Source organism: Bubalus bubalis, chromosome X (assembly GCF_019923935.1).
Source record: "Bubalus bubalis isolate 160015118507 breed Murrah chromosome X, NDDB_SH_1, whole genome shotgun sequence".
NCBI classification, from domain to species: Eukaryota; Metazoa; Chordata; class Mammalia; order Artiodactyla; family Bovidae; genus Bubalus; species Bubalus bubalis.
This window is the reverse complement of record NC_059181.1, coordinates 71,607,127-71,623,056: the sequence shown is the minus strand read 5'-3', so window position 1 is coordinate 71,623,056 and position 15,930 is coordinate 71,607,127. Positions and strand designations below refer to the sequence as shown.

Sequence of the window (15,930 nt, the reverse complement as noted above, 5' to 3'; positions counted from 1 at the left end):
TTTCCCTAGTCATTTATGCATTCATGTGTGCATTCATTCGAAAAGAGACAATTGAGTCTCTACTGTGTGCAAGTCTCTCTACAGATCTTGCTTCTTATATCATTCTCAGCACAAAGGCACTGGTTCTTTCCTGAGAACATTGTTGGGATTGAAATTTCAAAACTGAGTAAGCTAGGTAGGCCAGAGAAGTTTTGCTAAAGACAGCTAACAGAAACTATTCTATTTCAGTCTTGGAAATTTTGAATTAAAACAGTGGAACTGGTAAGCAGAAACATTTTCATGATTCCCAATTCAATTGTTTGCTCTAATATCAGTGGTTAAATGTGCAAGTATCCTGTCTGTTACTCCAAATGACAAAGGTGTATAGGCTTGATACATTTCAAAAGAAATAGAAGAAATTTACATTTTAAAGAAACTCTATGATTCTATTAACATTTGATATTTTAAGGAATATTCTCAGATTAATAGTATCAACCACAAAAATATAACATGGGCTGTAGCTATAATATTTTATTTTATTTATGTACATACTTTGAGCTAGGACTTCACTTTAAATTTAGGTTTAGTATTTAAATTGTCCAACTAGGCTAGAAAGTAATTAGAAGGTACTTATCTGGAATCTATAGATAATGAAGATCACAGTTGAAAACGAAATCCATCTGCATGCCAGTTGGTTAGGAAAAAAAAAAACAAAAACTCTTTCCAAAAGTGAAAGAGAACTATGCTTTACAGCATAGAGTTTTAGCATTTGAGCAAACAAAAAGGAATTTCTATTAGATTTGAACAGTTTTGAAAGTGAAGGAAAGTTATAATACAATATATAAACTTCATTATATAGGGCATTCTTTGCTGATTGTTGACACTTTCTTTGATAGAGCATTATTATATTGTGAAAAAAATAAGTTATGTAATTACAAACTGGTACAGGTCAAACCCATTATAGAATTGGAGCCTTAAGCTAGAACATTCCTAAATTCTAACACCTTAGCTTTGTAGTTCACATCAAATGCATGAAAATAACTTTAATGTATTTCTGATCTCACAAAAATAGTATTTGTCATTATGTGAAAACTTATTTCTAAATCTTCATGTTCTATAGTATCTCTTTTTACAAAATTTAGAGGATTTTTTTTTCATGACAGGGTGAATAAAACAGTATATAAAAAGAATGCCCTTTGAGTATTTTAGCTATAATTATTCATTTTTATTAGAATGTAAAATAATTTTGTACAAGCTCCTGAATAGAAATCACAAACAAGCTAATTGCACAAATAATTTTCTGTAGAGAACATAATCCTGCATTTAAATATGCTTTATCATCTAGGCCACCAGGGAAGCTCTACAATATAAGGGTGAAAGATGAGAAATTAATTGGTCTGCTATTTTCTACACTATAACCTTGTTAATAATACTATCTACTATTTGTGATCTCATGGACTATAAAATCCATAGAATTATCCAGGCCAGAGCACTGGAGTGGGTAGCCTTTCCCTTCTCCAGGGAATCTTCCTAACCGAGGGATTGAACCTAGGTCTCCCACAGTGCAGGTGGATTCTTTACCATCTGAACCACCAGGAAAGCAATACTATCTACAGGGCCAACAAATGGTTGTTAATTGTTTATAAAACTTATTTGTCTCCTATGCCAAACAGTGATGTCAATCTGACATATAAAACAATGCCAATATATTTTGGAGATTAATTTAAAAATAACAATGCCTACTATTTTCTGAGATTCTCAAAAACAATATTAGGCAGTCATAGCTGTCTGACCCAACCAAAGTTAATTAAAAACATTGTTCTCTTGCTGTATGCAAAAGAGACACTGATGTATAGAACAGTCTTTTGGACTCTGTGGGAGAGGGAGAGGGTGGGATGATTTGGGAGAATGGCATTGAAACCTGTATAATATCATATATGAAACGAGTTGCCAGTAGAGGTTTGATGCACGATACTGGATGCTTGGGGCTGGTGCACTGGGATGACCCAGATGGATGGTACAGGGAGGGAGGTGGGAGGAGGGTTCAGGATGGGGAACACGTGTATACCTGTGGTGGATTCATGTTGATATATGGCAAAACCAGTACAATATTGTAAAGTTAAAAAATAAAATAAAAAATAAAAATAAAAACATTGTTCTCCACCTATGCTGATAGGCAACAATAGCAAACAATTTTTTGAATGAAATACAGAACAATTTGAAGCTCAGAGAAGCAAACTCACATTTGTTAAGTTTTTAAAAAATGTAACAAAAATAAATAAATAAAAGTTAAAAAATGTAACAAAATACAATGGTGATAAAAAACATATTATCAAGTGTCTAATAGAAATCTAGACTTGAATATTCTTCTCAAAGAATCATTAAATTATATTTAATTTTCTATAAATTTATACATAAAGGTATAATAATTTAATATTTATAAATAAATTGGAACTTTTATAAATAAATAAATAAATTTGGTAATTTATAAAATAAATTTATATAGCAATTGGTACTTCTGATGAGCAGATTTTATTTTATGAAAAAATTTCTAAAGTAGGAGGCAACAAAATATAACAAAACCTATTTTAAGATATCAGTAAATGTGTACTTATTGACTTCAGAAACAATGAATTGTTGAAAAGGAACAAAAATGAGTCCTATAATGGATGCAATATACCCCTGTTAAAAGCACCCATCATTAAGACTGATGCCTTATGCTTTTAGGCTAAGAATAGTCTTAAACCTCATAATTCTAATATATATATATATATATATATATTTTAATTTATTTATTTTAATTAGAGGCTAATTACGTTACAATATTGTACACAGATGTATAGAATTCTAATATATTTTAATTACTTTTCTCACAGTAAAATTGCATCCTCATTTCGATTTCAACAACAAGAAAAATCAATGATATTGAACATTCTAAAAATCAGTAATCCTTCAGGCAGAACTTGATTTATACATAGCTCATTTATGAAAAAAATGACTAATAATTGACTGAGTGTAAGTGTTTTGTGCTACATTTTCGTATTGGATAGTGCAACAAATTGAAAGGAAGGGAAAATCTTCCAAAAGTGACATTGTGACTATGATTATACTTTTGTTTCATGCTTAACACAGTGATTCAATCAATAAATAACTACATAATGTCTAAAATTTGCTGTTTATATATTTAAATAGTCATTCAGTTAATATACTGTTTCATTTATTACAATCATTCTGTAATGTAGATATTATCATCTACTTTTAACAGATAGAGTAACTGAAACTCAGAAGGTTTTGGAGGAGGTTTTCTATTTCCATCACAAAAAAATAAATTAATTTTTCAAATGTATTTAATATTTAAAATCTATGATTTGACAGTTAGTTGAATTATCATTCTGCTCATTTTATTACAAGTTTAAATACTTATTTATTTGGTCATTTATGTGACATAAATTTTGGAGTTCCATTTCTTAATCCAGTGTTTTCAGCATAATTAATTTTCCAATTAATACAATATCTTAGGAAAAGATTTTCCCAAATACTTTAAATCATACTTGTGCTCTTCTTTTTCAACTATATTCAAAACAATTTCACTTTAAGTAAGACAAAGTTTTGCATATAACACAAAGTTTATAAAGATATATATATATTTAAAGGATATTTACACAAATACCTTTTTTTTTCTTTTTAAAAAAAGTCTTTATTTTTAATTGGGGAATAATTGCCTTACAATGTTGTGTTGGTTTCTGCCACACATCAACATGCATCAGCCATAGGCATTCATATGTCCCCTCCCTCCTAAATCTGCCTCCCACCTCCAACCTCTCTAGGTTTTCAAATACCTTTTAAGATAACAAAAATGCATATAAAGTGTTAACCTAAGATGGTCTGAATTAATCATTTAATAATTTTGCTAAACTACCTCCATAAAAATAAAGGAAGGTCTTTTTTCCAATATCCTTAGCACTCAAAAGAAACAAGATTGTCAGATATAACCCTGAAAGATTCTCATATTCCTAATCCAAAATAAAATATATTAGAGTTATAAGAAAGTTAAGAATCAGGAGAGTTTCAGAGGAAACAAGTAATTCTGACAACATTGTTTTCCTTGTTTCTTTCAGGACTCACCACATTGTCAAGTTCTTTAAAAGTGCAGGGTGCTCAAAAGAAGGAAGCCACTTAAATGATACTATATTACAACTTTGGAAAATGTCCTAGATTAAAAGAATTTAAATTGCCCCATCCAATTCCTTTTTTGGATTATTTCTACATGTCTTTCATTAATAGTAATACAAACAATAAAAATCAAAGACAATTTAAAACACAAACTACGTCTCTCAACAAATTAAAATGCAATCACCCAGACAGATGCTAGATAGAATCCTTGCTTTCAACCTAGAGCATTTTATTTAAAACAAACTAACTTCAATCACTATTTTATGACATTTCTCATGTACAGTAAGTCCTTTGAGAACTAAGAGTAACCTCAAGTTAAATGGCATTAGTTCTAAAGAACTTAATTTTGGCAAAAACCATTACAATATTGTAAAGTAATTAGCCTCCAATCAAAATAAATATTTTTTTAAAAAAAATCAATCTTTTTAAATATTTTTTTGATTGGAGGCTAATTACTTTACAATATTGTAATGGTTTTTGCCAAAATTAAGTTCTTTAGAACTAATGCCATTTAACTTGAGGTTACTCTTAGTTCTCAAAGGACTTACTGTACATGAGAAATGTCATAAAATAGTGATTGAAGTTAGTTTGTTTTAAATAAAATGTTCTAGGTTGAAAGCAAGGATTCTATCCAGCATCTCTCTGGGTGATTGCATTTTAATTTGTTGAGAGATGTAGTTTGTGTTTTAAATTGTCTTTGATTTTTATTGTTTGTATTACTATTAATGAAAGACATGTAGAAAAAATCCAAAAAAGGAATTGGATGGGGCAATTTAAATTCTTTTAATCTAGGACATTTTCCAAAGTTGTAATATAGTATCATTTAAGTGGCTTCCTTCTTTTGAGCACCCTGCACTTTTAAAGAACTTGACAATGTGGTGAGTCGTGAAAGAAACAAGGAAAACAATGTTGTCAGAATTATGTGTTTCCTCTGAAACTCTCCTGATTCTTAACTGACAAACAACTAATCTCAAGAATATACAAGCAACTCCTACAGCTCAACTCCAGAAAAATAAATGACCCAATCAAAAAATGGGCCAAAGAACTAAATAGACATTTCTCCAAAGAAGACATACAGATGGCTAACAAACACATGAAAAGATGCTCAACATCACTCATTATCAGAGAAATGCAAATCAAAACCACTATGAGGTACCATTTCACACCAGTCAGAATGGCTGCGATCCAAAAGTCTACAAGTAATAAATGCTGGAGAGGGTGTGGAGGAAAGGGAACCTTCTTACACTGTTGGTGGGAATGCAAACTAGTACAGCCACTATGGAGAACAGTGTGGAGATTCCTTAAAAAACTGGAAATAGAACTGCCTTATGATCCAGCAATCCCACTGCTGGGCATACACACTGAGGAAACCAGAAGGGAAAGAGACACGTGTACCCCAATGTTCATCACAGCACTGTTTATAATAGCCAGGACATGGAAGCAACCTAGATGTCCATCGGCAGATGAATGGATAAGAAAGCTGTGGTACATATACACAATGGAGTATTACTCAGCCATTAAAAAGAATACATATGAATCAGTTCTAATGAGGTGGATGAAACTGGAGCCTATTATACAGAGTGAAGTAAGCCAGAAAGAAAAACACCAATACAGTATACTAACGCATATATATGGAATTTAGAAAGATGGTAACAATAACCCTGTGTACGAGACAGCAAAGGAGACACTGATGTATAGAACAGTCTTATGGACTCTGAGAGAGAGGGAGAGGGTGGGAAGATTTGGGAGAATGGCATTGAAACATATAAAATATCATGTATTAAATGAGTTGCCTGTCCAGGTTCGATGCACGATACTGGATGCTTGGGGCTGGTGCACTGGGACGACCCAGAGGGATGGAATGGGGAGGGAGGAGGGAGGAGGGTTCAGGATGGGGAACACATGTATACCTGTGGCGGATTCATTTTGATATTTGGCAAAACTAATACAATTATGTAAAGTTTAAAAAATAAAATTAAAAAAAATCAATCTTTTCTTTTTTCTTTTTCTCTTTGAGCTTTCAGAAAACATGTGTCATTTGAAAAAGATAATGCATTCCATTTCTTTTAAAAACACAGAATGGAGTGATCTATCTAAACCCTAACACAAAAGCATTTAGGTGTTAATACTTACCATATGGGCATTTAGCCTTATAAGCTAGATATGAGGTACTATCATCATTGGTTAAATGCCAGTGATAGAGAAGAGAAAAATGTAGCATATGCCATATGGTTTACAAAACAAGTCATAAAGTTATTTGTTATGGCAGAAAATCCGTCTATACAAGAGCTAATGCCAAGTTTATTTATATAGTGTGCTATCTAAGTACTTACCACTGGAATGTTACTGGATTTAGATACACTAATCCATTAGGCGAATGATTCTCCCCTGCAAAGAGAGGAGTGCTCTAGGTAGCCTCACGCCAAATTCTCAGCATTTTTGTTATGCAATGAAAGTCATACTGACCCGCAATCCCAACACAGGCAGGGTAGTTGAGATGTAGCCATTTAATCTCTACAGGGAGTCCATGAGCTTGACAACAATAACACTTGCAGTCCTATGACTAAGTGACTATTAGAGGTAACAGGAAATCCTTGAAGAACATAAATGGAGAGTCACCTTCCATATTTAGGAAATGCAGTTTCCTAGATTTCTAGTGGAAAATAAGAAACAATTCCTAAAAGAAATTCAATAGATCAAAGACTTGTCCAGATACTTACGCCACAATACCTGAGAGATGGAACATTTCAGCTGTCAGGTAGGAGAGATAACTGTATAAGAAGACAAAGAGAGGTTCGATGACTCGGATGGTCTTGGTAAAGCGTGTGGTAAAGGCAGCAATCATGCCAAACAAGAGCCCAATGAAAATGCCTCCTATTCCAACCAAAAAAAACTTTCCTATCCCAGCCAAAATGTCCAATGATTTGATAGATGGCATTTCAGAGAAAGATTTGAACAGCTTATAGAGCACCTGTATTAAAAAAAAAAAAAAAAAGATTAGAGTGAATTTACCAATCAGAAAGGTCTCAATTTATGCCCTTATAATTTGAAATTTCTCAACTTTGAAGTTCTTCAACTCCCCATTTCCTTCCCAATATGAGTTCCTAGAAAGCTTCCTTATATCAAAAGATATTTCTACAGATCAGTATTAAATTATGCATGATTCTGTTTGAAAATTGTCTGATGGGCTGTGAATATATCCTTCATGGCTAAAATATTCTTGTAACATGACTAGGAAGACTGTGACCTCTAGAAGGCATACCCTAATTTTCTCTTAATAAACTGATAAAGGTTAGTATAGTATCAAAGAAGTATTTTTATTTTTGAAAACATATTAATGGTGAGTAAATCATATTATCTAAATTCATAACCTTATTCCTAGGACTAAATTGCTGAATCATGGTCTAAACCAGAATTAAATTATTATTTAAATTTCAAGGGTGAGCATAAGGGAACCTAATTAATTACCATGAGAACTCGTGTCTGGGATACTTACAACAGTAACAGCATCATTAAGGAGGGATTCTCCAAACACCAAAATGTGAAGCTTTTCATTCACATGAATTTCTTCAAATACGGAGAGTACAGCCACAGGATCTACTGCAGCAATCAAACTACCAAACCAAAGGTTATGGAGCAATGACACATCTTTAAGGTTGAAGAGCTTCACCTGACATATGCCATAGAGGGAAAGGCCTATTCCAAATGCATTCCACATTGTTCCAACTACAGCATACAACAGAATGGTTTCTATGTTTTCAAAAAATGGCCGACTGGGCATAAAATATCCTGCATCAAGGACTATTGGTGGAAGTAAATACAAGAAAAATATATCACTGTTCATGACTGGTGGGGATTTGTCATTTAAACTGTAAATTAGTCCTCCCATGATGAGACCTACAAATATCAAAAGGCAGCTTTCAGGTACAACTGCAGGTATCTTATTATAGAGATGAAATCCTAGAAAAGAGAAAAAAGATAGACTAGTAAACATCTTTATTATCAATCATCTCTATATGTCAGCCTTCTTGTCAAGTCTTATGATTTCAGGAAAATAGCTTCTCAGTCATTTTACATTTTAATAATGACTTAATAAAGATGCAGAGGCATGAGTGAAGACACTTTCCTTTACAATGGAAAATATTTACTAATAGAATTAAAATATTCACAATTAACAGCAAGTTTATTCATATGCCCACTGAATCATTTTCAAATATGAGTATGTATTTTAAAATAGAAACAACACACTTATCAGCTTGCAATGTTCTTCTGCTTTTCTCATGATCATAGTCAAAGACATCAGAAACTCAAAAATATAGAAATGATAACCATAATTCAAATGTCTGATTTGAATAATAAGAGTTGAAAAGGGCTTTAGTAATCATAACTGATTCTTCATTCATAAGGAATCATAATTATTCATAAGGAAACTGAGGCCAAAGAAATGAAGCTACTTTTCATGGCTGAACAGTAAGTATGTGGGGGAGGTGGGATGACAGCCCAGACAGGTATCTTGACTTTTAGCTCAATGTTCATATAATTACCCCAAACTGTCACTTAGTCTGATTGACATATATGGGCTTACATAAATGCATACTACTGAATTATCAAAATGCAATCCCAATTATAAAGTTTGTTTCTCATAGAATGATATTACTCTTTCTTCCCATGAGGGAAATACAGTCATCTCTAGCAACCTACATGGCAGCAGTTCTTTGTTTTATCCTGTATTCTTTTTCCTCTGCCCACATTATATTCCACATCATCATGCTCTAGCTTCAATGAAGCTTACAGAAAATTACTCTAATTATCATCAATCTTCTCTATTATAGAAAGGACCTTAATGACCATCTGAGCTAATCCATTCCTTCCTGTCTAATCCTGTCCTCACCAATACACTGCTGAGATCCTTTTCTAATACATTTGTTAGTTAATTTGACTACAATTTTCTCAAGGATTGAGCATAGTTTTTACAATAATCCCTAGCACATTGATAGCACATAGAAATAGCTCAACAGATACTTATCAAATAAATAATAAACACATTTTAGAACAGAAAGCCAGTTGGTTCCTATGCTAGAGTTTATTTCGAAATATTTTCAAAAGTGCTTTCACCTATATGCTTCTATTTGATTCTCTCATCAAACCAACAGCAAAGTGTTAGTCACTCAGTTGTATCCAACTCTTTAGACCTCATGGTCTGTAGCCCACCAGGTTCCTCTGTCCATGGAATTCTCCAGGCAAGAATACTGGAGTGTATTGTCATTCCCTTCTCCAGGGGATCTTCCTGACCCAGGGATCTAACCCAGATCTCCTGCATTGCAGGCAGACCCTTTATCATCTGAGCCACCAGGGAAGCCCATCATACCAGCATAACAATGTAAATACTGTTATTCTCATATTAAAAATGAAAAATATGAGACAAAGAAGTACTTTACTTATCTAACACATACTTATTGATTGCCTATGTGCCAGGCACTGGCTCCTAAATTGAGTAAATTTTAAATAGCTCATAGTAATTTTATCTTTCCACTAAACCATGATGTGTCCTTCTTTATCCTCTACAGAATCACTTATTTTCTCTAGGCATTGAAATAATTTGAAAACTTCTCATGGGAAGGATGGGGCCTTATTCATCACTGTAGCCCCTGGCCCCAATATAATTCTTCACACATAAAATGTGTTAAAAAATATATGTGTTGAAAGATTGCTTACAAGGAAGGCTTTTTTAATTAATTAATTTATTTATTTGGTTAGCTTTTTAAATTTACATTCTCTTACAAGGTCACAGAAAAAAATTATCTGTCAGTGATGGTTCAATAAATTCCTACTTTAACAAATGGGAATGGAAGACTACTGGGAAGTCCCTTTGCCCTATCATCCTGAAATTAAAATTTAATTAGAAGATTTAATATAATCAACATATCTAATAATACAAAAATAATTTAAAAGAACCTGCACCCTAATAACCTTAATTATTAACCCTAATAATTTAAAAGAATTCACAAATGTTCTTTATTATCACCCAAGACAGTATGTACTTCTAATCAAGGAGGTATGTAAATGAGCATTCTAGTTCCATTTTTTTGAACTTCACAAAGCATCTTCTCTTCCTGGGCCTCAAATTTCCTATCTACAAAATAAAGTTGGATGAGGATGATTTCTAAGGGTTTTTCCAGCTCTGACAACCTATCATGCTATGAATCTATGGATTTTTTGTATCATCATTAAATAATATATTTCATGAATAGTAAAGCTTTAGTATATAAAGTCACTTAAATAAAACTTTGAAATGCTGAACATGATTTATTTTAGAAGAAATTCATTTTAAAATAACAAAATTCTATAGACGTTGAAGTTTTCCTGACATTGCTTTTGTTCTGAACCTAGAAAAATGATAACGTTATCATAAATACTTTAACTCCATCAAGGCAAAGGTCTGATAAATTATTAAAGAAGGTAAAAAGAAAAATGGAATAAATCCCCTTAGGAGAATAATAAAGCTAGAAATTCAGGGTGTTCGTAAAGTTGAAATAGTTAAAATATAACAGTTCTTTTCTTACTGGATCTGGTCTTAGTTTGTGTTTTCTCTCAAATTCTGAGCAACAGCATAAAGGCTTATCTTTTAAAAAATATAAAATGGACTTGTCCCACTTTGTTACTACCTGGCAACTATAGCAAGCATTCTGTGAGGAAAAAATGCTGTTTAAAGACTCAGATCAATTAGAATCATTCTATTTAGATTTCTCTGCTCTCCCTTTTAAAATTATGCCTTGTCTGCTCAATCCTTGAACAACTGGGATACTTTGCACTCTAAATCCCTTTGCTGGGCCTATTCTTGCCTCCTCCCACTGGGAGACCACCAACATTTGAACATGATCACTGCAAGAAGGTTTGAGCTATCAAGATAAAGATCATTTTGGCAGAGAACAGGAGGCAGATATTCCAGTTTGCTTTTCTCTGTTCTATTAGGAAAAGGGTGCCTTTCTTAACATCTGGAAAAGCCCTGAGATCCCCCCACCCACTCCATGCCCCACTGTCCCTATTAGGCAACTCCCTGGGAAAGCCTCGGGAAATTCCTCACTTACCTATCTTTGCCAGAGAGGCTAACATAATCCAGAGTGTGATCTCAAAAGGAGTCTGCACATGCTGGTAATCCAGGGAGAAGAGGAGTGTGTGAGCAGATGCCACCGAGACATTATCCTGAATTCTTTTGGATCCCCAGCTGCCATTTTCTGCCCTCAGGTTCCAGTAGTGCAGCATGCTATTCCCAGAGGTTCCCAGAAGCTGGGAGCAGATCTGACCCAGCAGCAGAGGCAACAGGAGGCCCAGCCTGTGAGCCATCACCAGCTCTGCCAGCTGTGCTTGCTTAAGTATTTAATCTCCTTTCCAGCTGCAGCTGCTGACAAATGCGGTTTGCTGTCCTTGACCCTTAGTCTTTCTGGCTAGTATTTAATGATCAATGAAAATTTCAGCAGCTCCGTGGAGTCCCAGAAGAGAAATGCTGGGCTGTGATGCCCTGGAATGAAATTAGAACCTGAGCTAGCAAAGGGAGGAAACAGGAACAAATTCATTGATTGACATAGAAAAGGATCTTACCCCCAGTCCTAAATTCCAGGGGAAGAAAACTGCTGGAACTGTATTCTGTCCACTTAGGAATCTATTTTCTTACTATAAGATAACTCCAATTCATAAAGGATATGGAAAACTATTCAAGAAGAATTTCCAAATCTCCAAAGACTATCAAGGACTGTATATATGAGAATCCTAACTAGGATGTCAAATTCCAGCTGCCCCTTGGGTAAATCGGTAAACATTAGACCTCCTTGTTTCCACAGAGAGAGGTGAAGGGGTTGAAAAAATTAAATAATCTACTCCTAAAAATTCCAGGAGAAAAACCTTTTCTTTAGTGTGAATAAGGGACCTAGTATTTAAGAGCAGGATAGTTCAGTTCAGTTCAGTTGCTCGGTCGTGTCTGACTCTTTGCAACCCCATAAATCTCAGCACGCCATGCCTCCCTGTCCATCAACAACTCCCGGAGTTTACCCAAACTCATGTCCATCCAGTCGATGATGCCATCCAGCCATCTCATCCTCTGTCGTCCCCTTCTCCTCCTGCCCCCAATCCCTCTCAGCATCAGAGTCTTTTCCAGTGAGTCAACTCTTCGCATGAGGTGGCCAAAGTACTGGAGTTTCAGCTTTAGCATCAGTCCTTCCAAAGAACACCCAGGACTGATCTCCTTTAGAATGGACTGATTGGATGTCCTTGCAGTCCAAGGGACTTTCAAGAGTCTTCTCCAACACCAAGTTCTTCGGTGCTCAGCTTTCTTCACAGTCCAACTCTCACATCCATAAATGACCACTGGAAAAACCATAGCCTTGGCTAGACGGACCTTTGTTGGCACAGTAATGCCTCTGTTTTGAATATGCTATCTAGGTTGGTCATAACTTTATTTCCAAGGAGTAAGCGTCCTTTAATTTAATGGCTGCAATCACCATCTGCACTGATTTTGGAGCCCCAAAAAATACAGTCTGACACTGTTTCCACTGTTTCCCCATCTATTTCCCATGAAGTGATGGGACCAGAGGCCATGATCTTCGTTTTCTGAATATTGAGCTTTAAGCCAACTTTTTCACTCTCCTCTTTCACTTTCATCAAGAGGCTTTTTAGTTCCTCTTCACTTTCTGCCATAAGGGTGGTGTCATCTGTATATCTGAGGTTATTGAGATTTCTCCTGGCAATCTTGATTCCAGCTTGTGCTTCTTCCAGCCCAGCGTTTCTCATGATGTACCCTGCATATCAGTTAAATAAGCAGGGTGACAATATCCAGCCTTGACGTACTCCTTTTCCTATTTGGAACCAGTCTGTTGTTCCATGTCCAGTTCTAACTGTTGCTTCCTGACCTGCATATAGGTTTCTCAAGAGGCAGGTCAGGTGGTCTGGTATTCCCATCTCTTTCAGAATGTTCCACAGTTTATTGTGATCCACACAGTCAAAGGCTTTGGCATAGTCAATAAAGCAGAAATAGGTGTTTTTCTGGAATAAAGATATGCAATTAAAAAAATTCATGGAGGATGTTGATGAGTCTATTTTAAAGTGATGTACATTTTGAGCATAATGGCAAATATAGATATTTATGATACCAAATAAAAGTGTTTTTCTTTTTGTGTGTGTGTGTGCACAGAATACAGCAAAATTATATAGTAAAAGTGGGAAAATGATTTAATAGTAAATTCTTGTTTTAATAATAGTCACACTTGCCTTTCTGATAGAAAGCAAAAACTACATATAAATATGCATGCATAGAAAAAGAGGAAGCAAGGAAGGGAAAAAAGAAAGAAGAAATGAAGGCTGAGATAAGTAAGTAAATATTTCACAAAACAGGATGTGGGACTGCTACCATTGTTAACTATTCACGGAGAACACAGGTAATTAAAATATGGGAGCCCGAGGGTATTAGTTAAATCAATGACCCATTTTTCCTTTGTTGCCTAACACCATCTAACCTAACAACTAATGATAAATCAGTGACCCATTTTTCAACAAAAAAGGAATACTTTGAAGACACAGTCTCACCAATATATATGCTTTTAATATGTCAATGAGCAGTCGTCTTAAAAATAAATCTTTTTTTTTTTTTTTTAAAGTGGGGCATAAACTAAAAATCTTGAAAACTTAAAATTTAATATCCTTGTAAAGTTTTCCATCTGCAATTTTATTTATCATCATTCTATACACAGCATTTAGCTATTTACTTTATTTTCAGATCAAAGATTGCAAATTTGCACTAACCATTACAGGTGTCTCAGTGGTTAAGGATCCACCTGTCAGTGCAAGAGACGCAGAAACATGGGTTTGATCCCTGGGTAAGGAAGATCTCCTGGAGTAAGAAATTGCTACCTGCTGCAGTATTCTTTCCTGGAGAATTCCAGGGACAGAGGAGTCTGGCAGACTATATACAGTCCATGAGATCACACAGAGTCAGATATGACTGAGCACACACTCACACACTATTCTTAGTAATTATTTTCAGGTTTCCACTAGACCAAGTTCTGGAGTAATCTTATGGACATGAGTTTGAGCAAGCCCCAGGAGATGGTGAAGGACAGGGAAGCCTGGTGTGCTGGAGTCCATGGGGTCGTAAAAAGTTGGACACGACTGAGCAACTGAACAACAAAAACTTAATATTGGTGTCCCTCATTATCAAGTCTAGCCTTCTCATTATCAAGTCTATGCTATGCTAGGCTAAGTCACTTCAGTCATGTCCGACTCTGTGCGACCCCATAGACGGCAGCCCACCAGGCTCTGTCGTCCCTGGGATTCTCCAGGCAAGAATACTGGAGTGGGTTGCCATTTCCTTCTCCAGTGCATGAAAAGAGAAAAGTGAAAGTGAAGTCGCTCAGTCGTGTCGGAGTCTTAGCGACCCCATGGACTGCAGCCTACCAGTCTCCTCCGTCCATGGGATTTTCCAGGCAAGAGTACTGGAGTGGGGTGCCATTGCCTTCTCCCTCATTATCAAGTCTAGCCTTTTTTAAAAGAGATACATAATGAGATTTTAGAATCAATGAAAGATTATTCCCAGAAAAGCACCTCTCCATTCTTTTCTCTTTTTATTGAAGTATAATTTATATTTAATAAAATGCATAGTTCTTAAATGTTCAGCTTCATGTTTTGGCAATTTACATACACCTTTATAACTACCACTCAAGGAAGATATTGGACCTTTGTCTCATGCTACTTCTTAGCTTATCCTCACCTTAACACACAGACAAGCACCATTCTTTTCTCAATATAGATTTAGTTCAGTTCAGTTGCTCAATCGTGTCCGACTCTTTGCGACCCCATGAATCGCAGCACGCCAGGCCTCCCTGTCCATCAACAACTACCAGAGTTCACCCAGACTCACGTCCATCAACTCAGTGATGTCATCCAGCTATCTCATCCTCTGTCGTCCCCTTCTCCTCCTGCCCCCAATCCCTCTCAGCATCAGAGTCTTTTCCAGTGAGTCAACTCTTCGCATGAGGTGGCCAAAGTACTGGAGCTTGAACTTTAGCATCATTCCTTCCAAAGAAATCCCAGGGCTGATCTCCTTCAGAATGGACTGGTTGGATCTCCTTGCAGTCCAAGGGACTCTCAAGAGTCTTCTCCAACATCACAGTTCAAAAGCATCAATTCTTTGGCACTCAGCCTTCTTCAGAGTCCAACTCTCACATCCATAAATGACCACAGGAAAAACCATAGACTTGACTAGACGAACCTTTGTTGGCAAAGTAATGTCTCTGCCTTTGAATGTGCTATCTAGGTTGGTCATAACTTTCCTTCCAAGGAGTAAGCGTCTTTTAATTTCATGGCTACGGTCAATATCTGCAGCGATTTTGGAGCCCAAAAAAATGAAGTCTCACACTGTTTCCACTGTTTCACCATCTATTTTCCATGAAGTGATGGGACCAGATGCGATGATCTTCATTTTCTGAATGTTGAGCTTTAAGCCAACTTTTTCACTCTCCACTTTCACTTTCATCAACAGGTTTTTAGTTCCTCTTCACTTTCTGCCATAAGGGTGGTGTCATCTGCATATCTGAGCTTATTGAGATTTCTCCTGGCAATCTTGATTCCAGCTTGTGTTTCTTGCAGCCCAGCGTTTCTCATGATGTACTCTGCATATAAGTTAAATAAACAGGGTGACAATATCCAGCCTTGACGTACTCCTTTTCCTATTTGGAACCAGTCTGTTGTTCCATGTCCAGTTCTAACTGTTGCTTGCTGACCTGCCTATAG

General features: G+C 35.5%; 1 protein-coding gene across 1 annotated transcript in view; it reads right to left on the bottom strand.

Annotated features, from left to right (window-relative positions):
* The window catches only part of LOC102404920 (sodium/hydrogen exchanger 2-like), a 61,226-nt gene extending 49,804 nt beyond the window's left edge, over positions 1 to 11,422 (bottom strand). Inside the window, exons 1-3 of the mRNA XM_044936482.2 lie at positions 11,241 to 11,422; positions 7,649 to 8,112; positions 6,873 to 7,123 (exon numbers count right to left, since the gene is read on the bottom strand). Coding sequence (XP_044792417.2) covers positions 6,873 to 7,123; positions 7,649 to 8,112; positions 11,241 to 11,415 — 890 coding nt within the window. The 5' untranslated portion in view covers positions 11,416 to 11,422. The remainder of the gene's footprint in view (positions 1 to 6,872; positions 7,124 to 7,648; positions 8,113 to 11,240) is intronic.
* Positions 11,423 to 15,930: the final 4,508 nt, after the last annotated feature.